Raw genomic sequence first — 27,224 nt, 5'->3', positions numbered from 1 at the left:
GCTTCCATAAAAATATTAATAAGCGTTTTTACAACTTCATTCACTGCCTTGATCCCTTAGCCCTATTTTCCTCCATAGATTTTATATAAACTCCTCTACTGGGAATTCTCTTGCCACAGGTTTGGGAGAGAAAATAATTTGAGTAGATGATGTGCAATCTGTTTTCCTTTTCTCCTGCAATTTAAGGTTATCCACTACTTTGACCAAATATTTTGGTATGTTTTTAGTATATGGATACTTCTGAATATTTAAACAAATTATTGCAATAATCCAGTCAAATCTTTTTTTAAACAAATTTTACTGAAGCTTAATACTCACACAAAAATGCACAAATCATAAATGTATATACCTCAATATACTTTCACATAGTGAACTCCAAATATGTTATCAGCCTCCAGCTCTAGAAACAGAATGTTACCAGAACATTCTTGACACCTGTTTCTTTCTCATGCCCTACATTCTCTTCTGTCAGGAAACCTTGTTGGGTTTACCTTCAAAAGACGTATTAACAATCTAACCACTTCTCATGAACTCTACTGTTATCCTGTCAGCCTAAGCCACCACTATCTCTTGCCTGGACTACAGTAACGGCCTATTTTCTACCTTTGTCCCTTTGGATTATCAACACAGCAGCCACAGTTCCCATTAAATTTTATGTCAAACCGCATCTTTCCTCTGCTCAGAATCCTTCAATGGCTACCACTTGACCAGAGTAAAAGCCAAAGTCTAAAAACGGCTTATAAGACACTATGAACCAGGTCCTCTATACCTCCCTGACCTCATCTCCCATGACTTCTGCTCACTTGCTTTGTTCACTCCATCCATTCAGAAGTGGCCTTTTCACTGCTCAGTGAGCAGGCTGAGCACATTAGTTTTGCAGGGCCTTTGCTGTCTCTCCTCCTCTGGTTAGGCATGCTCTTTTCACAGACACATGCACGGTTCACCCCATCTTCTTCAATTCTTCACTCAAATATCACCTTCTCAATCATACACTGAACACCCCATTTCAAGTTGTGACCTTTCTCCCAGAACTCCCAATCCTCTTCACCCTGCTCTATATTTTTCCCATAACATTTTACCATTTTTGAACATTCTCTGTATTCCCGTATGTACCATGTTGTCCAGTTTACACTACAATTAAAACATGAGGGCAGAGATTTATTTTATTTTATCCAGTATGTAAAAAAGAGCCTGGCACTTAGTAGACACTATTAATATTTATTAAACAAATGGTTTAGCTAACTGGGTATAAACTGGTATTCATCCACTCTGTTCTTTCAATACAGGTGGGTTAGGTACCAGAGTACAAACATCAATTAAGAGAATGGGTGAAGAAAAGTACCATTTACTATGCATCAACTATGTGCCAAGCATATACATTATCTGTAAGAATCTAAAGTAACTTGTTCAAGCCAATGACTCAAAATTAAATTTGAAATCTTAAGTCTTTGACTATGAAGTCCACATTCATTCCATGACCCTTACTGTTTCACAAACTGACATGAAGCCCTGTCATGAAATAAGACTTATCATCTACTACTGTCATTTACTCAGAATATTAAAGTTTCAAATATTTTTGGATGCCATTTTACCTACTGCATAATATTCCTTAATGTAAAGGAAATACACACTCTCATTTTCCTTGACTCACTCTCAACTACTCTACACTACTTCCTGTCACCAAATGTGTTGTACTTTTTCCCCTAACCAAGCACTTCACACTCCAGCAGGATGTCCTGCAATTCAATTCAGTTCTGACATGATCACCCTGGAGAGAGTATCAGATCCTATCAGCAAAGGATTAAGGGCTCAGTCCTACAAGACTTATCCCCCCACCACCTGCCACACATCCACTTCAGATGCCAATCATGACTCTATGTTTTTCTCTGTTTTTGACCAACTGGCTATGAGCTGGAGGTTCCCAAGATACGTCCTTATGCTCCATTAATTTTCTAGAGTGGCTCACAGAACTCAGAAAACAGGTTAGGTACTGGACTACTGGTTTATTATGAAATGGTATTACTGAGGAATAGCCAGGTGGAAGAGATTTGCAAGGCCAGGTATGTGGGAAGAGGAAGGACTTCCAATACAACTCTGGGCATGCTACTCTCTTCGCACGACCATGTGTTCGGGAACCTGCAACACCCCAAATTACTGGGATTTTTATGGGAGATTCTTTGTGCAGGAATGATTAATTATTAACCCCATTTCCGGCCCCTCCCTGCTCTCCAGAGAACAGGAGGTAGGCTGAAAGTCCCAAACTTCTAACCATGGTTTGGTCTTTCTGGTAGTGACTAGCCCTCACCCAGGAGCCCACCAAGAATCACACCCATTAGAACAAGAGACACTGCCATTACCCAAGAAATTCTAAAGGACTCAGAAAACCTGTGTCAGGAGTCGGGGTCAAAGACCAAATACTAAAACAGAAGATGCTCCCAGTGCTCTTATCACTTGGGAAATTTCAAGGGTTTTAGGAGCTCTGTGCCAGGAACCAGGGGCAGAGACCAATACATATTTGGTTTTCTATTATTTCACACCTTTGGAATCAAATATTGACTGTACACAATTATAATGTTTGACGAGAACAGGGGGAACTTTTTAACTTACTCCTTTAACGTGTTCAAAGGTGACATTTTTCATCTGGACAGGATCTACTGCAGAATCAAGCCCCGTCGTTGTCCGGAAACGGACTAATTGGAAGAAAAGAAATGCTTACAAATTTGACAGATTCATAAAATTTCAACCAACTTATTTTTCAGATGCAAGAAAGCCCCCCAAAAAGGAAATACCTAAGTTCACATACATTAAATCAGAGTGAGGAATAGAAACTAGGGCTTCTGCACTTCTAGACCATGTTCAAGGAATAAATGATTCACACTGAAAAGACATCTTTGTACTTTCCAATTAAAACTAAGAATTATTTGCTGCTTCTCCTTATAATATCTAGTAATAGAAATTCAAGCCAATGGTTCTCAAATTTCATTGTGCATAAAAATCACTCTAGCCATATGTCTATGCAGGTTCCCAGGCCATGGTCCTGGAAATCACCCTGAATTATCCTGACACAATTGGTTAGAGATCTACACTATGAAATATGTTATCTTAAACCTAGCATAAAAACTGGCATTTAAAAAAAAAGGGGGGGGGGGAACCTTAACAGATTGTTTCACTTATCATGTAGCCTTCTTCCTCTAACAACTGTTTTTAGTTGCCCTCAGATGACATCAGTAATAACATCATTAAGAATAAGAAAGATAGTAAGAATTTGGTAGGGTAGTACAATATTTGAGATAAAGCATGGGGAACTGTTACAAAGCTTTCTTACACCTCTCCCCAACATGTAAATTTCCATACTAGACAGATGTAAATGAGTAAACTGAGCAATGGCTAATTACCTCAGAAACAACCAAGAACAGTATCTTAGGATGGATTGAAATTTTAGAAGCAAGAAAATTAGCAGGCAAAAATACAGGGTTAGGGGAGGGGCAGAAGATGGCGGCGTGAGTAGAGCAGTGGAAATCTCCTCCCAAAACAACATATATCTATGAAAATATAACAAAGACAACCCTTCCTAGAATAAAGACCAGAGGACACAGGACAATATCCAGACCACATCCGCACCTGAGAGAACCCAGCGCCTCGCGAAGGGGGTAAGATACAAACCCCGGCCCCGCGGGAGCCGAGCGCCCCTCCCCCCAGCTCCCGGCGGGAGAAGAGCAGGCAGAGCGGGAGGGAGACGGAGCCCAGAACTGCCGAACACCCAGCCCCAGCCATCAGGGCCAGAGTGCAGGGCCCTGGATACTAGGAAAACAGGGCAGCAAGAACAGTGAGCGGGCACTGGAGGCCGGGCGCCAGAGGACATAAGAAAAGCGCGCGACCATTTTTTTTTTTTTTTGCTTTTTTGCTGTTTTGTTTTGGCGAGCGCTTTTTGGAAGTCTTAAAGGGATAGAGACCGCAATACTAGGGAAACAGGGCAGAAAGACCGGTGAGCAGAGGCCTGAGGCTGGCACCGCAGAATAAAGAAAAACGAACGACCACCTTTTTTTTTTTTTAATTAAAAACTTTTTTTTTTTTTTTTAATTAAAAAATTTTTTTTTCTTTTTTTTTTGGTGGGCGTTGTTTTGTTTTGACGGGTGCTTTTTGGAAGTCATAAAGGGGCAGGGCGGGTCACTTAATCCAGAGGTAGGGAATCCGGGAATCTCTGGGCACCCTAACCCCTGGGCTGCAGGGAGCAGGGAGGCCCCTTACGGAGATAAATAGCCTCCCAGCCGCTCCTGCTCCAACGCGACTCCACCATTTTGGAGTAGCTGCCCGAGCCAGGCCACGCCCACAGCAACAGCGGAGATTAACTCCATAGCAGCCGGGCAGGAAGCAGAAGCCCTGTCTGGGCGCAGCTGCACAGCAAAAGCCACTAGAGGTCGCTGTTCTCCCAGGAGAGGAGGGCCACAAACCAACAAGAAAGGAAGTCCTTCCAGCCGTCACTCGTCCCAGTTCTGCAGACTATTCCTATCACCATGAAAAGGCAAAGCTACAGGCAGACAAAGATCACAGAGACAACACCAGAGAAGGAGACAGACCTAACCAGTCTCCCTGAAAAAGAATTCAAAATAAGAATCATAAACATGCTGACAGAGATGCAGAGAAATACGCAAGAGAAATGGGATGAAGTCCGAAAGGAGATCACAGATGCCAGAAAGGAGATCGCAGAAATGACACAAACTCTGGAAGGGTTTATAAGCAGAATGGATAGAATGCAAGAGGCCATTGATGGAATTGAAAATCAGAGAACAGGAACGCATAGAAGCTGACATAGAGAGAGACAAAAGGATCTCCAGGAATGAAACAATATTAAGAGAACTGTGTGACCAATCCAAAAGGAACAATATCCGTATTATAGGGGTCCCAGAAGAAGAAGAGAGAGGAAAAGAGATGGAAAGTATCTTACAAGAAATAATTGCTGAAAACTTCCCCACACTGGGGGAGGAAGTAATCGAACAGACCACGGAAATACACAGAACCCCCAACAGAAAGGATCCAAGAAGGGCAACACCAAGACACATAATAATTAAAATGGCAAAGATCAAGGACAAGGAAAGAGTGTTAAAGGCAGCTAGAGAGAAAAAGGTCACCTATAAAGGGAAACCCATCAGGCTAACGTCAGATATCTCAACAGAAACACTACAGGCCAGAAGAGAATGGCAAGATATATTTAATACAATGAAACAGAAGGGCCTTGAACCAAGGATACTGTATCCAGCACGACTATCATTCAAATATGACGGTGGGATTAAACAATTCCCAGACAAACAAAAGCTGAGGGAATTTGCTTTCCACAAACCACCTCTACAGAACATCTTACAGGGACTGCTCTAGATGGGAGCAATCCTAGAAAGAGCACAGCACAAAACACCCAACATATGAAGAAACGAGGAGGAGGAACAAGAAGGGAGAGAAGAAAAGAATCTCCAGACAGTGTATATAACAGCTCAATAAGCAAGCTAAGTTAGGCAGTAAGATACTAAAGAGGCTAACCTTGAACCTTTGGTAACCACGAATTTAAAGCCTGCAATGGCAATAAGTACATATCTTTCAATAGTCACCCTAAATGTTAATGGGTTGAATGCACTAATCAAAAGACACAGAGTAACAGAATGGATAAAAAAGCAAGACCCATCTATATGCTGCTTACAAGAAACTCACCTCAAACCCAAAGACATGTACAGACTAAAAGTCAAGGGATGGAAAAACATATTTCAAGCAAACAACAGTGAGAAGAAAGCAGGGGTTGCAGTACTAATATCAGACAAAATAGACTTCAAAACAAAGAAAGTAACAAGAGATAAAGAAGGACACTACATAATGATAAAGGGCTCAGTCAAACAAGAGGATATAACCATTGTAAATATATATGCACCCAACACAGGAGCACCAGCATATGTGAAACAAATACTAACAGAACTAAAGGGGGATATAGACTGCAATGCATTCATTCTAGGAGACTTCAACACACCACTCACCCCAAAGGATAGATCCACTGGGCAGAAAATAAGTAAGGACACGGAAGCACTGAACAACACAGTAGAGCAGATGGACCTAATAGACATCTATAGAACTCTACATCCAAAAGCAGCGGGATATACATTCTTCTCAAGTGCACATGGAACATTCTCCAGAATAGACCACATACTAGGCCACAAAAAGAGCCTCAGAAAATTCCAAAAGATTGAAATCCTACCAACCAACTTTTCAGACCACAAAGGCATAAAACTAGAAATAAACTGTACAAAGAAAGCAAAGAGGCTCACAAACACATGGAGGCTTAACAACACGCTCCTAAATAATCAATGGATCAATGACCAAATCAAAATGGAGATCCAGCAATATATGGAAACAAATGACAACAACAACACTAAGCCCCAACTTCTGTGGGACACAGCAAAAGCAGTCTTAAGAGGAAAGTATATAGCAATCCAAGCATATTTAAAAAAGGAAGAGCAATCCCAAATGAATGGTCTAATGTCACAATTATTGAAATTGGAAAAAGAAGAACAGATGAGGCCTAAGGTCAGCAGAAGGAGGGACATAATAAAGATCAGAGAAGAAATAAATAAAATTGAGAAGAATAAAACAATAGCAAAAATCAATGAAACCAAGAGCTGGTTCTTCGAGAAAATAAACAAAATAGATAAGCCTCTAGCCAGACTTATTAAGAAGAAAAGAGAGTCAACACAAATCAACAGTATCAGAAACGAGAAAGGAAAAATCACGACGGACCCCACGGAAATGCAAAGAATTATTGGAGAATACTATGAAAACCTATATGCTAACAAGCTGGGAAACCTAGGAGAAATGGACAACTTCCTAGAAAAATATAATCTTCCAAGATTGACCCAGGAAGAAAACAGAAAATCTAAACAGACCAATTAACAGGAACGAAATTGAAGCGGTAATCAAAAAACTACCAAAGAACAAAACCCCCGGGCCAGATGGATTTACCTCGGAATTTTATCAGACATACAGGGAAGACATAATACCCATTCTCCTTAAAGTTTTCCAAAAAATAGAGGAGGAGGGGATACTCCCAAACTCATTCTATGAAGCTAACATCACCCTAATACCAAAACCAGGCAAAGACCCCACCAAAAAAGAAAACTACAGACCAATATCCCTGATGAACGTAGATGCAAAAATACTCAACAAAATATTAGCAAACCGAATTCAAAAATACATCAAAAGGATCATACACCATGATCAAGTGGGATTCATCCCAGGGATGCAAGGATGGTACAACATTCGAAAGTCCATCAACATCATCCACCACATCAACAAAAAGAAAGACAAAAACCACATGATCACCTCCATAGATGCTGAAAAAGCATTTGACAAAGTTCAACATCCATTCATGTTAAAAACTCTCAGCAAAATGGGAATAGAGGGCAAGTACCTCAACATAATAAAGGCCATCTATGATAAACCCACAGCCAACATTATATTGAACAGCGAGAAGCTGAAAGCATTTCCTCTGAGATCGGGAACTAGACAGGGATGCCCACTCTCTCCACTGTTATTTAACATAGTACTGGAGGTCCTAGCCACGGCAATCAGACAAAATAAAGAAATACAAGGAATCCAGATTGGTAAAGAAGAAGTTAAACTGTCACTATTTGCAGATGACATGATACTGTACATAAAAAACCCTAAAGACTCCACCCCAAAACTACTAGAACTGATATCGGAATACAGCAAAGTTGCAGGATACAAAATCAACACACAGAAATCTGTGGTTTTCCTATATACTAACATTGAACCAACAGAAAGAGAAATCAGGAAAACAACTCCATTCACAATTGCATCAAAAAAAATAAAATACCTAGGAATAAACCTAACCAAAGAAGTGAAAGACTTATACTCTGAAAACTACAAGTCACTCTTAAGAGAAATTAAAGGGGACACTAACAGATGGAAACTCATCCCATGCTCGTGGCTAGGAAGAATTAATATCGTCAAAATGGCCATCCTGCCCAAAGCAATATACAGATTTGATGCAATCCCTATGAAACTACCAGCAACATTCTTCAATGAACTGGAACAAATAATTCAAAAATTCATATGGAAACACAAAAGACCCCGAATAGCCAAAGCAATCCTGAGAAAGAAGAATAAAGTAGGGGGGATCTCACTCCCCAACTTCAAGCTCTACTATAAAGCCATAGTAATCAAGACAATTTGGTACTGGCACAAGAGCAGACCCACAGACCAATGGAACAGACTAGAGAATCCAGACATTAACCCAGACATATATGGTCAATTAATATTTGATAAAGGAGCCATGGACATACAATGGCGAAATGACAGTCTCTTCAACAGGTGGTGCTGGCAAAACTGGACAGCTACATGTAGGAGAATGAAACTGGACCATTGTCTAACCCCATATACAAAAGTAAACTCAAAATGGATCAAAGACCTGAATGTAAGCCATGAAACCATTAAACTCTTGGAAGAAAACATTGGCGAAAACCTCTTAGACATAAACATGAGTGACCTCTTCTTGAACATATCTCCCCGGGCAAGGAAAACAACAGCAAAAATGAGTAAGTGGGACTATATTAAGCTGAAAAGCTTCTGTACAGCAAAAGACACCATCAATAGAACAAGAAGGATCCCTACAGTATGGGAGAATATATTTGAAAATGACACATCCGATAAAGGCTTGACGTCCAGAATATATAAGGAGCTCACACGCCTCAACAAACAAAAAACAAATAACCCAATTAAAAAATGGGCAGAGGAACTGAACAGACAGTTCTCCAAAAAAGAAATACAGATGGCCAACAGACACATGAAAAGATGCTCCACATCACTAATTATCAGAGAAATGCAAATTAAAACTACAATGAGGTATTACCTCACACCAGTAAGGATGGCTGCCATCCAAAAGACAAACAACAACAAATGTTGGCGAGGCTGTGGAGAAAGGGGAACCCTCCTACACTGCTGGTGGGAATGTAAACTAGTTCAACCATTGTGGAAAGCAGTATGGAGGTATATCAAAATGCTCAAAACAGACTTACCATTTGACCCAGGAATTGCACTCCTAGGAATTTACCCTAAGAACGCAGCAATCAAGTTTGAGAAAGACAGATGCACCCCTATGTTTATTGCAGCATTATTTACAATAGCCAAGAATTGGAAGCAACCTAAATGTCCATCGATAGATGAATGGATAAAGAAGATGTGGTACATATACACAATGGAATACTACTCAGCCATAGGAAAAGGGCAAATCCAATCATTTGCAGCAACATGGATGGAGCTGGAGGGTATTATGCTCAGTGAAACAAGCCAAGCGGAGAAAGAGAAATACCAAATGATTTCACTTATCTGTGGAATATAAGAACAAAGGAAAAACTGAAGGAACAAAACAGCAGCAGAATCACAGAACTCAAGAATGGACTAACAGGTACCAAAGGGAAAGGGTCTGGGGAGGATGGGTGGGTAGGGAGGGATAAGGGGGGGAGAAGTAGGGGGGTATTAAGATTAACATACATGGGGGGGTAGGAGAAAAGGGAGGGCTGTACAACACAGAGAAGGCAAGTAGTGATTCTACAACATTTTGCTATGCTGATGGACAGTGACTGTAAAGGGGTTTATAGGGGAGACCTGGTATAGGGGAGAGCCTAGTAAACATAATATTCGTCATGTAAGTGTAGATTAGTGATACCAAAAACAAAGCAAAAAAAAAAAAAAAAGGGCAGTTCCTGTGTGGTAACCTCCAACGAGTTCTACACAAGGGTATAAAGGGCATATAAAAGTGTAGGCAAAGGGTCTGTTTGTGTTTATACAGAGGATCAAAGCCTAATTGGGCTACCCCGAAAATGAACTAAGATACGATATGAAAAAGAACTTCCAACATCTGCACTCTCTGGAAGACTCATGCCAGAAGATGATCATCAAAAAACCCCAACAAAGATCCACGCACTGCTACAGCTGTAGATGCACTCATCCCACCAGTTCCTGGACTTGCCATGGGAATGAAGAAGGAGATATCTAAGCTGGCATGTGCATAGAGTAAAACAACAAATTTGACTGGATCTATACTGTTGGAACTCAACCAAGAATTTGGAGAAGTGCAAATTGTAGCGCTCCAAACTCTTACAACTACAGACTATTTACTGTTAAAAGAACATATGGCATGTGAACAGTCCCCAGGAATGGGTTGTTTTAATTTGTCTGATTTCTCTTAGACTGTTCAAGTTCAGTTGGACAATATCCACCATATCATAGATAAGTTTTCACAAATGCCTAAGGTGCCTTAATGGTTTTCTTGGTTTCACTGGAGATGGCTGGTAATTACAGATATGCTTTGGTTATGTAACTATACTCCTATTATGTTAATGTGTGTGCGCAATTTAAGTAGTAGCTTAAAACCTATATATGCTGAAGTTACTCTACAAGAAGATATGTCAAAGAAATAATCAATCTTCCCATGTTTTCTTCCGTCTGCTACTTCTATAGCTTTTCTTCTTCCTTCCTAATTACAACCCTTAAATAGAATTCGTGCCTCATATCAAATTTACCGAGTATCATAACTCCTCCAAGTGGTAAAGATACCTCAAGACAAATGCTGGGCATAGAAGCCACAGGGCATAAATATGCAAAGAAGTAAAAAGCTAACCTTTTCAAACAATAAGGCTTCCCTCTCACTTACCAACTTCACATTTCCCTGTATGGCCCCGGAAGATGACTGGTTAGCCAGAGACGGGTAAGATTCCTCAAGGGAGGAACAACCTAAGACAGGCACAGTCGCAGGGGGGCCATCAGGTGAGAAATTGGGGATCAACAGAGGTGAGGCTTAGAACCTCACCCCCCCTGTTCTGAGAGAAATCTTCTGCATACGTGGATGTTTTATTGCCCTTGTCTAGCTTGGATTAACACATAGTCTACAGGCACACACCTGATCATCTACATTTGCTCTCTTACAACACTAAACTATGTTTTCTACCTTTATCTTGTATCTACCTACCACTTCAGCATTTTATTAAAAATAATAATAATAAAGAGAGAAATGTGGTATCCACATATAAATCAAGTATAAAAACCAAATGAGTATTCATATTTGAACTGACTGTTTAGAGTTCATAATGCATGAGCAAAACCGAAAGTTTCTGTGATGACTGCCCTTGTACTGTTCACTATGTAACTTATTCATTATGTAAGAATTTGTTCTACATGTAAGAACTTGTTTGTTATGCCTCAGAAGATTGGAGACTGATGAAAATTAGGCTTGGGGTGGATTAATGATTGTGCATTGAGCATTGACTCCCCTATACAGAATTTTATTGTCGTTAACAACCATTTGATCAATAAATATGAGAGATGCCCTCACAAAAAAAAAAAAAAAAAAAAAAAAAGGACAGACATCCAATGGTAAAATAAATAAGTAACCGGGATGTAATGTATAGCATAAGGAATATAGTCAAGATATTGTAACAGCTTGGTAGGGTGATAGCTGGAACCTAGAATTATGTATATAAATGTTCTACCACTGTGTTGTACACTTGAAACTAATGTAATGTAATACTGTGCGTCAACTACCCTTCAATAAAAAATAATTATTTAAAAAAACAAAAAACAAACAAACAAAAAAAAAAACACCAGGGGAACATTGCAACAATTATGCGTAGTTTTTCAAATTTGGAACAGATCATTACTCCAAGGCAAAACCATTAATGAATCATCTTGATTATTCTTATAATAGTTTGTCATACTTTTAAAATAAAAGCTGTAAATACTGAAAAAAAAAAAAAAATACAGGGTTAGTAAGAAACCTTCAACATATCAAGAACATACGAGTCAGGACAGAAAATTTCATTCAGCAATTCTAGAACAGACATTAATAGTTTTAGCCCACTAAATTACTTTTAAAGTACCTACATAGATGGGCTTAATAAATAATCCAAGTTAGTTTACAGGAGACTCACCCAGACCTTATAAAAAATTAAGAATAATTACACAGAGGCAATGCATTTCCTATTTTGATTGTTTTACTTAATGCAAGACAGCAATTAAAAGAACAAAGAATCATCAGACCTCATCCCACGCCTCCAGCACCCTGCCAATACCAGCTATCTTCCCTGTGCTTGTTCTTTTTTGGGTACACAAAAAGAGGGAGATAAGAAAAAGTCAATCTAAATATAAGAAGGTTATTTGTAGATGTTAAAAACTCATCTCCAGTTTGATGCCACATTAAAATATATGGGACAACAGGCATATTCTCAGACGAAATCCTGAGCCAAGTCAACCGTTGCTCTTAACTGTACATCAGCTTTTTCTCTCAAGGTAATCAGTCATAAAGAGAGTAGAGAACAAGGTGTCACAACTGAGTAGAAAATGTAATCAGAACCACTTAAACTTGACAACATTACTTCTTAGACTGGAAAACTGAGATAACATGAGATTCATTTAGTAAGTTAATTTTTAGTAACTTCAATTTATTAGTGTCTTTGAAATGGATAACTATTTCCCTTGGTATTGCTGTTTGAAACTTTTCTACATGTTTTTAATTTAATAATTAGGTATCACTTCCTAAAACTGGGAAACTAACCACTACTAGAAATTAATCTAACATTTTCACTCTAACATTATCCTTGCAATTTTTTTTTTGGTATCATTAATCTACAATTACATGGGGAACATTATGTTTACCAGACTCCCCCCATCACCAAGCCCCACCCACAAACCCCATTACAGTCTCTGTCCATCAGCGTAGTAAGATGCTGTAGAATCACTACTTGTCTTCTATCCTTGCAATTTTAAGGAATACTATTTTTGAGACAAAGTAGTAAAACTTGAAGTTGTACAGTATTTGAAGGAACTTTTCTTGTAAGCCATAAAGCAATGTACAATGTATAATAAGCCTTTTGAAAATGCAGATCGTACACAATCATAACAGATTAAAACGTTTCTTCTTCAATGCAAAAAACAATTGCAACGTGACCCAATCGGAGAATTCTTTATTCAGAAATGAAAAGCCTAGACCCTGGAGCCAGAAACATCAGTGCTTCCTTTCTCTAAGTCTTAGGTAGAGTACCTATAAAAAAGAAACAGGTTTTTAAAAGATTTAAAAAATTAGGTAAATAAAAACACTTACCAGATAAAAATGGGTTTTTAAAGAATCCATAAATGCCAAAGAGCAGCAGGACAAAGAGGATCAGACGAGTTCTTCTGAGAGAATCTGGAAAAGAAAAAGCCTAAGTCGAAAGATGTCCATGAGAAACGACAGCTCAGTGAAATGCAAATATTAGCGTCCTCATAAGAGGTACTCATATATTTCATCACATCCTATGCTGTAACCTGGAGTTCTTCTGCCTTACAGCCACGATTTCCTTTCAGCACCGTTACCAAAAGTCTCATGAAGCCACACGTGCTTCTGTCCTTAGCTGTGATTTCTCAGTTGAGAAAGCCAAAAGTGGTAAGCAGGTATTTCCACTTCCACACCACTGAAGTTACAAATGGGATACATGATTGATAACTTTTGGATAAGGAATGAAATGAAAAGCTGGATAACTCTTCTCCAAGTCAGTTAAAGGTGGACTCTGACTTCCTTTCAGATGTTCATTCCAAATATGGGGGGTGTCAAATCAACTTACCATTGGTTTTTTGCGTTAGTGCCTGAGCTTTCAGGAAACCCTCTGCAAAACCAGTTTTAAATGCATCTTGGTGAGCTTCAGGTATGTTCTTGGTTTTCATGAGTTTGTCCAAACTCTCAACATCTGTTCCTCTGTCCCGCAAAAGAAACCCCTAAGAACACAAACAACATCAGTATTGGCAGCTTATATAGCTAATGCTCCACCAAAGTATAATGACCACTCACAAAAAAGTTCAAATTCTATAATTTTTAATTTTTATGGTCAGTGTGAAGAATTAGACTAAGACTCACAATAAATTACTTAATCAATAACTAGGAATTTAACACCTTGTATCTAACATACTTGCACAAATCAATTGATATAAATTCTCTGTAAGAACTCTATCTATACTAAATACTACATTAAAACTGTTAATAGGCCACACATTGACTTTGGATTCTAATGACATGATATTTGCACTCCTTTATTTTTACTGCAAGGAACAACTCATTAATTTGTAACTGTTTACTGACAAGACACCCTTCATGTACTTTGCCTGTATTAAGTTCTGAAGCTGTAAAGGTAACAAAAGATCTGAATGATTTACGTTTAATGGGGAGAGATACATAAATACCTAAGTTTTAAAAATCATTCTGATACTGTAAGCAGTAGGTAAGGTAGTAAAAGAAGTGAAATACTACCTACATCAGTCAGGAAAGGCCTTACAGAGGATAGGGTATCTATTATCTATATCCCAGGGAATTACAAAGCAGGAACAACTTGACAGAGCCATGAAACAACAGCCTTTGGTGCCCAAGAACCACAAGCCATCTTGTACGACAGGCCTTTAAAATGCCAAGAGAGGAGGAAGGCAGGGGTACAGAGTGGGTGGCACATTGAAAGATAAGAACAGAAAAATGGCAGGCAGAGGCCAATGAAATGCCCTGTACCACAGCAGGCGTCTGACAGGAAAGCAGAGAAATACAAACATTACGTGACTATGTTTTGGACAGACTGGTGGGTGGCTATCTGGAAGGTGAGTGAAGGTAGCAAAGCTAATGGCAAGGAGACTAAATGAGCCTTTTCTTTAGAGCACTCAAGGCAAGAAATGGTATAGTCTGTCTATGCAATGGAGCTGGGGATGAAGAGGGAGAATCGACAAATTTAAGAGGCTGGATCAATAGGACTTTAGTGATTCATGGATGTGGGATGTGAGAGAAAATGGACAAACCAAAATTGATCATCAGATTTCTAGCCTGGGTGGATGCTATTTATTAACACAGAGAACACAAAGCAGATGTACATTAGGGAAAAAGCCAGAGGGAGATGTCTAGTCGAGCAGTAGAGGGACAAGTTTGGCACCTAAGGAGAGGTGTAGGTATAATAATTACACAGGTTATTAATCCTTAATCGTAAGTGCAAAGATGGGAGAAAATTAACTGGTTGACAAATCAGGTACTGAAGGTTCTCATTTTAATACCTGAGAATTATTACTTTTTGAACCAAAAAAGGTCTAATTACCTTCACAAATGATGGTGCTATATGCTGTGTTTCTGCTAATCTTTCAGAAGTGGACTGCAGACGTCTTGTCCTTGATTTCAATGTTTTAAAACCCCGAGACTGTATGAAAACTAAATAAAATGGCACCACATTTACTTCTCATTGTAAATTTTTCTAAGAAAAGAAAAATGCCTATGATTTGAAACTCTGACACCATACTTGGACATTTCGGCTCATAATCTGATTTGTTAACACAAGTCTTTGCCAGACACTTCAACACACTTGTAATTACAGTCATTCAAATAATAGACTGAATCTGTAAGTTAACTTTACATTTTCTTGGCAATTTTAAAATAGTAAAAAAAAGAGAAAGCACTATTCATAAGTATCAAGTACAAGTCACAGTCTCATTCCCCAAGCCCCAGTTTAACATCATTTTATGTTGACAGATAGTAACTGCACTAGCGGGGGTGAGGATTTAACAATATGGGTAACTGTTGAACCACTGTGTTGTACATCTGAAACCAATATGATTGTGTATCAGTGATACTTCACTAAAAAATAAAATAAAATAAAATAAATACACTTGTTGCTTCATACCTGACCAGTACTGAAGATCTGAACAAATACTTTTCAGAGTCCTTGAAGGTTGTCTGTACAAGCAAGAGGAACGTAAGGTACTAAATTTATCTAAGTAACCTGGAGGGAAATTGAAAAGAATAAAATTTCTAATGTCCAAGCCACAAAAACCCCAAGGAATTAATTTCACCAAATATAAAAAAAACAAAAATACGAGTTGTTTGCCTTTTGTCCATAAATGACTATGCATTTACTAAATACCCTAAAGCACTGCTAATCTAACTATAGTCCTTTATCATTTTGCTGTCTCTCACTTGTTCATTGCATTTTTTATCTAATATACAAATACAGCTACCAGTGAGTTTAAATTCAAATCAAGAGGTAAAAGATATCTGTTTAGCTGAAGTTACTTTTAGTACACAGCATAAAGAGATAAAGAATAGCTATTTCCTAGAGACAATTTCACAGCCTCTAGTGAACAATGTGATGAAACACAGCAACCTGAGGTACTACTATATCTCTTGAAGCTTCCATAGGCATGAATACTTGGGTGATCCTGCCTAACTCCTATTCTTACGTCAACGGGCCCCATCCTACTCTATATCCATGATCCTAGAGACAAAATTGGGCAGTGACAATAGAACCTGGCTCTCATCTATCCCCATATCCTAGTGAGAATTCAGGGATTTTTCCAAGAACTTTACAGACCAGTCCATAAATGCTTCCACTTTGCCCGCCTAAGCCAAGAAGACGGTTGGCAGTAAAAGGAATGACTTTAAGAGGAAATGTAGAACAAAACAGAATTAGACTCACAGACACTGAAAAGTGACTAGTGGTTACCAAGGGGGATGGGAGTAGGCAGGGGAAGAGGAGGAGGTCCACTGAACCACTGTGATATACATTTGATGAAATAAAAAAAAATTTTTTAATGGAAATATAAACATGAAGTCTAGCAAAGTCACAGTAATACTACTATAAAATAATAATACTAACAAAAACTTTACTCTCCCCAACACTATGGGCCACACACAGTACTTACATTATTTCATTTGATCTTCCAAAATGAAATAAGGAGCTATTTCTCATACTTCATGAGAAAAACAGCAACTTAGAGAAGTAAATATCAAAGTCAGTGGTAAGACTGAGTTCGGGTCTGTCTCCTTACACTTAACAACTAAGCTTCAGGGCTTCTCTCAGGAATGAGGTAGTACAGTATAAAAAGTAACAAAACAGAAGCAGATTTTTAATCCAAGCCCCTAACCTCAAAAACTTCATTTTTCCTCACTCCTGAATCCCTCATCTTTCAGACCTTACATGAAATAAAGGCAAAAGAATGAAAAATTAGTAAATGAATTAATTGAGAAACAACTGTTCAAACCTGCTCTTTTGTTCCTGGGCTTCTGTAACTTGAATGGATTTTTTAAATGTCTTCTTCCATCAATATACAACAAGTATTTTGATAAGCCTCTAACATTCACTGTTCAAGTATCATCCAAAAAGAAATTCATGAAGTTGACACGCCTTTCAACAAAGTGCCCACTTACTATATACTACTAGATTGTTCCAAGACTCAATTAAGATACGGATAGTCCATTAAAAAAGGACCATGATTAGTATGTATTCAATGTATTCTCAGAGAACTGGAATCTAATACATGTTTGTCACCTAAACTTAGAACAACATTCCATTATTCTAAATGTCAGACCCAGTATATTTCATAGATCCTCAAGTAGAAAAAGGACCCCAATAGAAACAGTGACTAGTGTTTGTGAAATTAAATTTCATTTGGTAAAATCTAAATAAAGCCTACAGTTTAGTTAAAAGTATTGTATCAATGTTAACTTCTTAGTTTTCACAAATGTCAAAACATGATTATGTAGGTGCTCAAAGTTAGAGGAAGTCACACATTAGTGTATATGGGAGCTCTGTGCTATCCTTGCAAATCTAAAATGATTCCAGTGAGAAAAATTGACCCCTAAAAAAAAAGAAAACAACTTATCAAGGAGCCTGGCACAAAACAATTGTAAATGATAAATGGTATCTCTTAAGTCATGAATAGTACTAAAATGGCTTATTTTAATTGGAACATAAAATATATTAACTTACCATATTTATTTTCAAAGAAGGATTGTGCGGAGACATGAGATGTATGCCAATGGGAAGAAATGCTTTTGCCTTTACAAAATCCAGGAAGTAGACCACCTACCAGTTGATCAATATGTCCAATTTTTAATTCAGATAATCCAAGGTCCCTTAAATTAAGTACAGGCTGTAAAAGATTTAAGTCAACCAAGTAAACATTATCATCAAGACAGTTAATTGAAAGGTTCCTATCCACTGAAACAATTGAAACAATATGTATTTCTAAAGCCTAACAAATGTTATTGATTCCGCTTTTCTTCCTAATATTTAAAAAATAAGTTGGTGCAAATAATTTCAGTTTTAGTTTCACTGAGATTTGAGGTTAAAAAAAATCATATTCCCAATGGCAGAAGCAGTCCATGGAGCTTTAAAGTGTCCTGCAGGCTCTGATGCCCATAAACACACACCCATCTGACAAAGAAAGGGTATTCTCTGTTACAATGGGACATTTCACTCCTCTGGCCTCACTACTGAAACTTCTTTGGACCAAGAGGCTCTACAGTTACCCATAATTTAACTTCTAATTAGGATGAAATTGAACAAGGCAAAAAATGTGAGAAACCAGGCAATAAAATACACTCACCTCAAAACAAGTTCTAAAGTCACTACAAATAAGGGTGAGTTATTTTCTTCTCTTACAAGAGCTGACAAAGAGACATTAAAGACAAGTATTAACTAAAAGCCCCCAAAAGCTAAAACTTCAAGTAAGGAGAACAAAATTAAACAGAACAAATAAAGTACCAACTTCTTATGATTGATGTGAAGTCAGAAACATGGATTATATAGCTCTGGATTGATGTCCAGGGATTTGTCACTTACAAGCTATGTGACAAGTCATTCACACTCTTAGAATCCATTTCCTCATTAGTCAAATGACTATGAAATATGCCCTGCCTATTTCACAATGAGATCATGTGGCTCAACAGAAGAGATCATGCCTAACTCACATACATACCCTTAAGTACAGTGAGCTACTTAAAGGCATAAGGAAATAAAATATTTAAGAGTGCTTTTTAAACTACCAACAACTGTACAAATAAAGCTCATTATTAAAGAAATGAAAATAGAAGGACTATAATATTGAAGTGCTACCTCTCAAGTAACCTTTTACAAAAGGAAACCAAAAAGCCTATTTACAATTCAGACCTCAAAAAGGAAACAGATTCTGAAGTAAGACCAAAAATTAGTCCCCTTCTTACTTATTGGGTGTCAGGTCCTAGCATAAAGAGAAATAAGGTACATATAAACATGGTAATTATACAGAATGGTCAAGTGCCATTACAGAGATATTTTTTTAAGTGGTGAGAGAACACAGAACACACAGCAACTAATTTCCTAAGTCAACTAAGGCCTCCCTGAGGCAACACCTAGTTTGCAGAATTATGAAGAAGGAAGCCTTGGGGAAGGGGGCAAATAGAAAGTCATCAAAGGGCCCGGAATGGTTGAGATGTAGTAAAAAGTTTAGTGACTGAAGAAGGGACTAGAAAGATGGGCTATGGCCAGAGTGTGAAAAGCCATGTTTGAATTTAATTCTAGAGTGAACATAATTTGTTTTTGTTTCTTTTAAAGAAGAAAAGAGTAGATGGTGAACTGGATGAGAGAAGGATGACAGGACAAGGGGAAAAGGTGTGAGCCTGAACTAAGCCCTAAGGATGAAGGAACTAATCTTAGACAACAGATGTTTGAAGAAACCAGCAGAGCATAGGGATTGAGAGGGAGAAGGATTCTGGGTGGATGTGCCAGTTATCCATTTGTTGATAGCAATTTTTCCTCTTCATCCTTTTTGTTGGATTCATCACATGGACCTGGGCCCTTTAAATCTCTTTCCTCTGCTCACTGGTCAGTGTGAAACTCTGAGTAGGGGGCACTGGAGAGATACTGGAGAAGCAAAGGGTTGTGGCTCCTGGTCCTGGGGAGCTCACCCAGCAGGCCCTATCTCAACACACACGGTCTCTCCAGGACCTGGTTCCTGCCTGCTTCTCCACAGCATGGCTCCTACAGTGCCCAGTGGCCAGTGCAGGCACCCAGCAGCTTTTCCATTAAGACGCCATCTCCATGAACAGCTTTCCCTGGGACCCTAGAGGGTAGATTTCCATCAAGTTCAGCTGGTCCAGAGACTTCTCTGCCACTCAGTGAACCAAGGTCATGCTTTCCCTACAAGGTCAGGACCTCAGCCTGGGGGTGGAGAACTCTTCCTGCAAAGCTCTCTCTCCGTCCTAGGAGGATGAGCTGCTTCTTAAACCTCTAGTCCTATATATTTTGGAGTTTTCTTTCCTTATTACTAGCCAATCCCTACTTATTCCAATCCCATATAAGAAAAAGAATTTTTAAAATACTAGACTGAAAATTATACTAACTTTTTGTAGGAAACTTCCACTATTCACATGAGTATGTGGTACCTCTCTCCTGGATGGACTCAGTCTGATGAAGAGGTGCTGAAACCACTGTAGGATCTCAAACACTGGAACATGGGGGAGTAGCTCAGTTTTGGACATCCTAATTTTGAGGTCTTTGGTATCTCTCCAGAGGGGTATTTTTATAAGTCACTAAATAAGTTATGTTAAAATTTTAGAGACTTTAGGGTTGGAGATGTAGATGAAATTTCATCAACATGTACTACAGATGTTAAGTGAAGACATGAAAATGGGTAACATGCCCTGGGAGAAGGTGCACAATGACAATTAGATAAACATACAGTGCACCCAATACTTAAGGGGTCGGCGATGAAAAAAAATCCAGCAAAACAGAAAGAAAATTTTAAGAAGCATCAGTGTAACATCACTCACTTCAGGGAAGTAGATATTTTGAAAATAATAGCTGTTCAGTAAGGTCAAATGCTGAGGAAAAGTTGAAAAGCAACTATCGTATAAGTGAGCCTTATAAACAAAAGGTTCCTAGGTTGGGAATTCCCTATGTCCTAGGCAACACTGATTTTATAATCCCCTCAAGAGTGATAGTATACTTGCATAGCTCATACATTTCATTTTCAGGTACTTATATTCTAATTGTTCAATTATACTAATGAATCAGCTCCTTTAAAGCAACAGAAGATAACTTCTTACTATTTTTCTATCTCCCCTGAAACTTGCAATAAAAGTATGATCAGTTAACTGCTACTGTTGGAGCAACACAAAAGAATATGTAAATGACATCACACATGTTGTGACCTAGAAAGTAAATACCAAATAAATGTGCCATATGAAATTTTTTTACAAATTAAATATTAAAGAATAAAACAAAGTAACTTCAATTATGTAAAAAAAGCCAAAATGAGACATCTTTCATCATAAAAGACATCAAACACTTTGTTACAAATAACCTAACCAAAGAAACTGCAAACATATTTGCCATGTGCTAACAAATCAAAAAGGCTTGCTCCCACACCCCTGATAAATACCATTACCTCACTGCTGGGAGCCTCATGGTCAGGAGCTACATCTCCATGCTGCTTTTGAGAAACTGATGCACCCACAGAAACAGAGGTGTTTTTTGGTGAATGGAAGGCACTGATGAGATGACTCAAGGGAACTGTAACCTAAAAGATAAAAGTTGAAATTAGGTGTTGTTTTTTTTTTTAAATAAAATGAAAAAATATATATATTTCTATTTGTCAGGATTTGGGATTTAATTTAAAGATACACTGTATATCAAAACCAAGTATTAAAGTTTGTAAATAGGTATTCTGATTCATTGACAGTAGGAAGAAAACTGTTAATCTTTCAGGTTTGTGTTCTGGCCATGTGCATCAAAAGTATTAGAAATACATGCATTTTACTGTCCCAGGAGTCTATAATTTCTAGGAATTTAAAAAAATGATCTCATAAATGCTTGAGTATACATAGATCACAATCTTCATCAAAATACTTAAAATTAGTGGAAAGCTAGAAATTAGAGGAGTGGCTAAATAAATAACAAAATGAAGTATTTCAGACTTGTTTTTTAAAGTATGACAATAAAGAGAATTTTATGCTCACCGACTTTCCTACCGCACCATGCTGGTCACCATTATTTATACGTGGATTTTTGCAATAGCCTCGTAACTACTCTCCCTGAATCTGCTGTATTAAAACCAAAGCCAGATGTCATCCTCCTTTGCTCAAAACCCTCCAATGGCTTTTCTTCTCATTTACAATAAAAGCCAAAGATCTGTGACATAGAAAGCCTTCATAGCTCTTTTATTACCTGTTCAAATTTACCCACTACCACGTTTCCCTCATTCTCTCTGCTCTAGCCACACTGGCTTCCTTGCTGTTCCTGGAACACGCCCGGCAGACCTTCACCTCAAGGACTCTGCTTGGCTATTTATTCCCTCTTGTCCAGTTAATGACACAGCTTGCTCTCACACTGCCTCAATTCTTAACTCAGAAGTCATCTTTTTGCAAGCCTTTTCACTAGTCAACCTACTGCAAGTTTCAACAGCCCTCCCCTGCAAATATTCCTTATCCTCTCTGCTCTATTTTTTCTTCTTGACACTTTTACTATCTAACACATTTATATATTTACTTATTTATCCATACAATATTTATTATCTGTCTCAACCTATTCTCTGACACCAACCAACAATTGCTGGACTCCTGAATTCAATGCAATTCTGACACTAATCACCCAGTGTTAGTGCAGACCCCACAGGTAAGGGCTCCGTCCCACATGACTGCTCCCATTTCAGATGCCAGTCACAAGTCCCAGGCCACCCATACTTCTACCAGCTATAAATCAGGGATTCCCACAGCCCCTTCTGCAGGTTCCATAATTTGCTAGAACAGCTCACAGAACTAAGGAAAATACCTACATTTATCTGTATATTATGAAAGACAGAAATTAAGAGCCAGGTGAGGAGGTACACTGGGTGAGGTCAGGAAGGGTCATGTGTACCGCCCCTCTTGCACAGAGAATCTTTGCCTCGAATCAACTTGTTCAAGAGTTTTTACAGAGCTCAGCCTCCAGGCCAGCCCTCCTCTCCCAGACGCTAGGAGTTTGGGGCTCAGAGTTTCCAACTTCTAAACACACTAGACCTTTTGGTGACCACCTGAAGCCCTGAGGCTATGCTTTCTAAGCACCCCACCCTGTATCACCTCATCTGGCATAAATCCAGGTGTGACCCAAAGAGTCTCTTTAACGATAACAAGACAGTCCCATCACACAGGAAATTCCAAGGGTTTTAAGAGCTCAGACAAGAACTGGGAACAAAGACTAAATATTTATTTTTTATTATACCGCACTCTTCCTCTAGGATGTAAGTTCCATGTGTCAAGTGAGTTTGTTTCTCCATTTCACTTTATATAATTATTTAATATAAAATGTTTTATATCATATTCACATAATTTACATACATTCTGTTTTTCTCTACTTTATTCAACGCTATATCCCAGTGCAACAATGCACACCGTAGAGGCTACATACATTGGAATAGATGAATATATTAAATGGGTTCTTACTAGAAGCCACAGTTTTAATTACGTGTTTTGACTTACACTATTGCCATAAACATTAGCTACTATGATACTTCCTAATTAACTGATGAAGACAGCAAGAATTTAGATAGGTTCAGTGGCATGTTTAAAGTCACTCAGCAGGTAAATAAACACAGGAGCAATAATTCCAGCCAGATAATCTGACTTCAGGCTCCAGTTAAAAACTTTCATCCTATTGTTACTGATAAATAAGTAAATTCACAGTATGGTGTTAATGAAAAAAAGTAGACTGTAAAACCATAATATCTTTTTGCAAAGTATGCACACACATATTTCTGCACAGATAAAAAGCATTTAAGAATTTTAACATGGGATCTCTGAGTAATGAGATTATGAGTTACCTTTATTTTCTTAATTATATTTTTCTTTTCATCATTTTTGGTAATGAGCACGTATTATTTTTAGAGTCAGAAATAATTAGCTCTTATACAGTAATCAAGTTATTTTAAGACATTTTCTATTTCTTTGAAAAGTTTTATTTTAAAATTTTATTTTAATTAGACATATGTAAGAGATGGTTTGATCACTTCTCAGTGAACAACTTCACCTTCTGTGCCTTTCCTAATTTTACAATTTAAAGTCAAGTGTACTCTACCAATTAAACAACCAAGCAAGACTTCTAAATGTGTTTACCATCTTACACACCTTAAAATGCATAAGGGTCGTGGAGTATAACCACAAAGCAAAACTAAAGGGAACAAAACACCAGCAGACTCACAAACTCAAAGAAGGGACTAGCAGTTACCAAAGGGGAGGGAGAAGGGGATTGAGAGGTATTATGATTAGTACACATGGTGTTGGGGGGGGTCATGGGGAAGACACCTGTAGCACAGAGAAGACAAGTAGTGATTCTGTGGCATCTTACTACACTAATGAACAGTGAATGCAATGGGGTATAGGGGAGGGACTTGATAATATGGGTGAATGTAGTAGTAACCACATTGTTTTTCGTGTGATACCTTCATAAGCGTGTATATCAGTAATTCCTTAAAAAAAAAATTTTATCACTCCATGATTAAAAGCATTCAATGGTTCCTAACACACTTAAAGTGTAATTGAAAGTCCCTTATTACAACTCTCTGTGTGATCTGCGTCAAGGCCTTTCTCCAACCTTATTTCTGTCATTGAGCCATTTAATCACCCCCGCTGTAGCTGCACTGGCCTTATTTCTTTGTTCCCTCAATCTGTTAAGCTCTTCCCTATCTCAAATATCCTTCCATCTACCTGGGATACCTGTTCACTTCCATTCACAGTTCATCTGGCTACTACACATCTTTTACTTTATATCATCACTAAGAGTCTATTCACATTTGTTCTGTCCACCCGGCACATTGCTCATGTCCAATAAATAACTAATCACTTCATTTTTTTAATTATCCAGCCAGTATAAACAAAAAACAAAAAACAGAACAAAAACCAAGGGAGTGAGAGTTACACAAAGGAACATTACATGAAAACCAAGAGACAAAAATGTCATAAAATTTATTTTAAACCCTGAATGTTTAAAAAAAAAAAAATTCATTGGTGAAACCGAGCTCTCAAAAAAAAAAAAAGCTATCAAAATGTTACCATCAAGTAAGATTTTTAAGTGAACCAAGAACAAAACACTGTCACAAGTGATTACTCCTGAAAAACGCTAATTACAAATTTTTGGATTCATTTTTCTCTGCTCTGTCTTTTGCTTTACAAAAAGATGGAAAGCAGGCCGATTCAAACTCTGAACTGCAAGCAGTCAATAAATTGCAAATATGTGTCATTTCTAGTATGTTTTAAAGCTCTCGTGAAAGATTGCTCAAGTAATTATAGCATGCTTGGGTTAAATCCCACTTAAAGGAAAAGAAAGGTTGTGAATACCAAAGTCTCTGCAGAGGCCTTCAAGACAGAAAGGGAACATTACTTGCTTCCTTTACATATAGGGCAAAGAGGTTTCCTCCACCCCAGGTCTGGTACTGAACAGTGCCTGATGGATTCCCCAGCAGAAACTCCACAACCAACTCGATAGGCCAAGGTCTCCATCACACGCAGATCATGCCTCTGCTTCACCATCAGCCCTTTACTCTCTCGTTGTCCCTGATCCCCTCTCAACCCCAAGACTCGCTTTGGGTTAACCACTTCCCTCCAACCATCCCTTAACGAGAAACTGCGTCCAAGACACAAACGGCAGGCAGCTGCGGGCTGCGGAGGAGAAAAAAAAGGATCAGATGACGGACTCACCTGGGGCTGCACCGTGCTCGAAAAGGAAAACATCTCCTCAGGGGTCTCAGCGTCCTCACCGCGGGCCAGCGGGGAGGCGCTGAGCCGTTTTTTCTCTCCTTTTTCTCCCTCCCCTACCCTCACTCTTCCTGGGAAGGGAAAATGGCCTCCCTTCCTAGGGCTGCTACGATTTACAATCCGCCCAGGAAGGCAAGGCTGTAACGCAACAGTACTTCCGGGGCAGGGGAGCGCCCCCGCCGCCGTTTCCGCTGCCCCCGTGCCGCACTCCGCCCCGCCGCCGCTCGGGGCTTGCCCCAAGGTTCCACCTCAGGGAGCTGGCCTTTCGCCCTGGGCTGCTTGCGTTCGCTGCACCCCACCCCCGAAGTAGTGGACCTGCACGTTGAATAATACAAGTGCTGGGTCCCCAAACCTCTCTGGCTGCAGTTTTCTTTTTCTTAAGAACTGTATCGGACCTGTGCAATCTTTCTACAATTTCCTTCGCAAATCTTCCAGGGTATTCTGTTCCGACTGGGTCTTGAACCTGTGATACCCCTTTTGCTACAATTTAGTGCACTTTACCTTCCCCACAATAAATCCAAAGCTCTTCCCGTTTGTCCTGTTTTTAGTTAGGCAATTTACATCCTGTTAAAATGCCAGATTACAAGGCCAGCCACCCGCTTCCTGTTCATCCAGTTTCTCCACATTCTCTGATTTCTACTCGTCATCGCTGTACTCTGACCCAACTCCTTTACATTTCGGGAGGGGGCGGGTAGGAGGCCGCGAAGGAGTTTTAAAAAAGGTTGAGGGGCAACGAGGGCAGGGTCCACCCAGCCTCGTTGGGAGCTCTGGTGAAATCCTTTAAGTCCCACGATTCAGATTCAGGTCCCTATTGGACCCTTTTGTTGTGCCTCTCTCGTCTTTATCACTGTAGCCAGCGGGCCTTGGTGACTGACCTGGAAGAGGCTGCGGCCTTTCCGGGAGTCTCCCCGGCCTTGGGCACACTGGGTACTCCGGCGTCTACGAAGGGGAGGTGACGGGCGGGGCTGCGCTGCGCGTGACGCGACGAGCGCGGGAACGTACCGGCGGCGGGCGGTGTGGGCGGGGCCTCCCTTTGAACCCTGTTGGCTGGAATTTCGGTTCGGCTAGGGGTCCTGGGCGGTGGCTGTGGGGTCCGCCTTGGGCTTCACTGCGATGGAGCCCACCGCGTGGAGAGAGACGGAGAGCGGGGGAGGCGCGGCGACAGGGGATTGCGTGCAGAGGGTTCCGGTGCCGAGACCTCCCTCCATTGAGGAATTCAACATAGTGAAGCCCATTAGCCGGGGCGCCTTCGGGAAGGTGTATCTCGGGCAAAAAGGGGGCAAGTTGTATGCGGTGAAGGTAAGAAGTCAAGGTGTGAAGAAGAAAGGGAGTGTCCGGCCCAGCGGCCCTCCTTCCCGCCCCCTGAATTGGGCGGGCCCCAGGTCCGCTGGAGCGGTGAGACTGAGGCCCCTTGGCTTGCCAAAGCCTCCAGAGCCCTGGAGCTGACCTCTCGCTTGGGGTAACCTCAGGACGGGCAATACGGGTGTCTGCCCTCTGCGCCGCCCTTCTCTTCTCGCCGAAGCGCATAGGAGACACCAGCACTTAGGAACCCCCTTTACTGATTTGACCTTTTCCCGGATTAAATTTGGAACAGTTATTTCCAAATTGCATTTTAATTCTATCTGTTCGACAT

The 27,224-nt window shown here is 39.5% G+C and overlaps 2 protein-coding genes across 13 annotated transcripts in view; one reads left to right on the top strand and one right to left on the bottom strand.

The window, feature by feature from the left end:
- Positions 1-26,597, bottom strand: part of LOC130682931 (ATP-dependent zinc metalloprotease YME1L1) — a 47,593-nt gene extending 20,996 nt beyond the window's left edge. Inside the window, exons 1-8 of one of the 6 annotated variants that reach the window (XR_008996389.1) lie at positions 25,535-26,103; positions 21,253-21,384; positions 17,814-17,976; positions 15,729-15,827; positions 15,150-15,259; positions 13,650-13,800; positions 13,151-13,234; positions 2,608-2,690 (exon numbers count right to left, since the gene is read on the bottom strand). Coding sequence is in view for 5 of the 6 variants with exons in the window: in XM_057498323.1 (XP_057354306.1) it covers positions 2,608-2,690; positions 13,151-13,234; positions 13,650-13,800; positions 15,150-15,259; positions 15,729-15,827; positions 17,814-17,976; positions 21,253-21,384; positions 25,535-25,567 (855 nt within the window). In the remaining variant the exon portion in view is untranslated. Of the gene's footprint in view, positions 1-2,607; positions 2,691-13,150; positions 13,235-13,649; positions 13,801-15,149; positions 15,260-15,728; positions 15,828-17,813; positions 17,977-21,252; positions 21,385-25,534; positions 26,104-26,466 lie in introns of those variants that run through there. The other 5 variants (XM_057498327.1, XM_057498323.1, XM_057498324.1 and 2 more) reach the window with 5 other exon arrangements.
- The window catches only part of LOC118924086 (serine/threonine-protein kinase greatwall-like), a 44,202-nt gene continuing 43,554 nt past the window's right edge, over positions 26,577-27,224 (top strand). For 2 of the 7 annotated variants that reach the window (XM_057498321.1, XM_057498322.1), the window contains exon 1: positions 26,577-26,890. In XM_057498321.1, the coding sequence (XP_057354304.1) occupies positions 26,705-26,890 (186 nt within the window). In that variant the 5' untranslated portion in view covers positions 26,577-26,704. The remainder of the gene's footprint in view (positions 26,891-27,224) is intronic. The other 5 variants (XM_057498317.1, XM_057498316.1, XM_057498315.1 and 2 more) reach the window with 5 other exon arrangements.

The sequence above is a fragment of the Manis pentadactyla genome, chromosome 3 (assembly GCF_030020395.1).
Source record: "Manis pentadactyla isolate mManPen7 chromosome 3, mManPen7.hap1, whole genome shotgun sequence".
Lineage (NCBI taxonomy): Eukaryota > Metazoa > Chordata > Mammalia > Pholidota > Manidae > Manis > Manis pentadactyla.
Note: the sequence above shows the minus strand (reverse complement) of the source record. Positions and strands in the feature narration are given on the sequence as shown.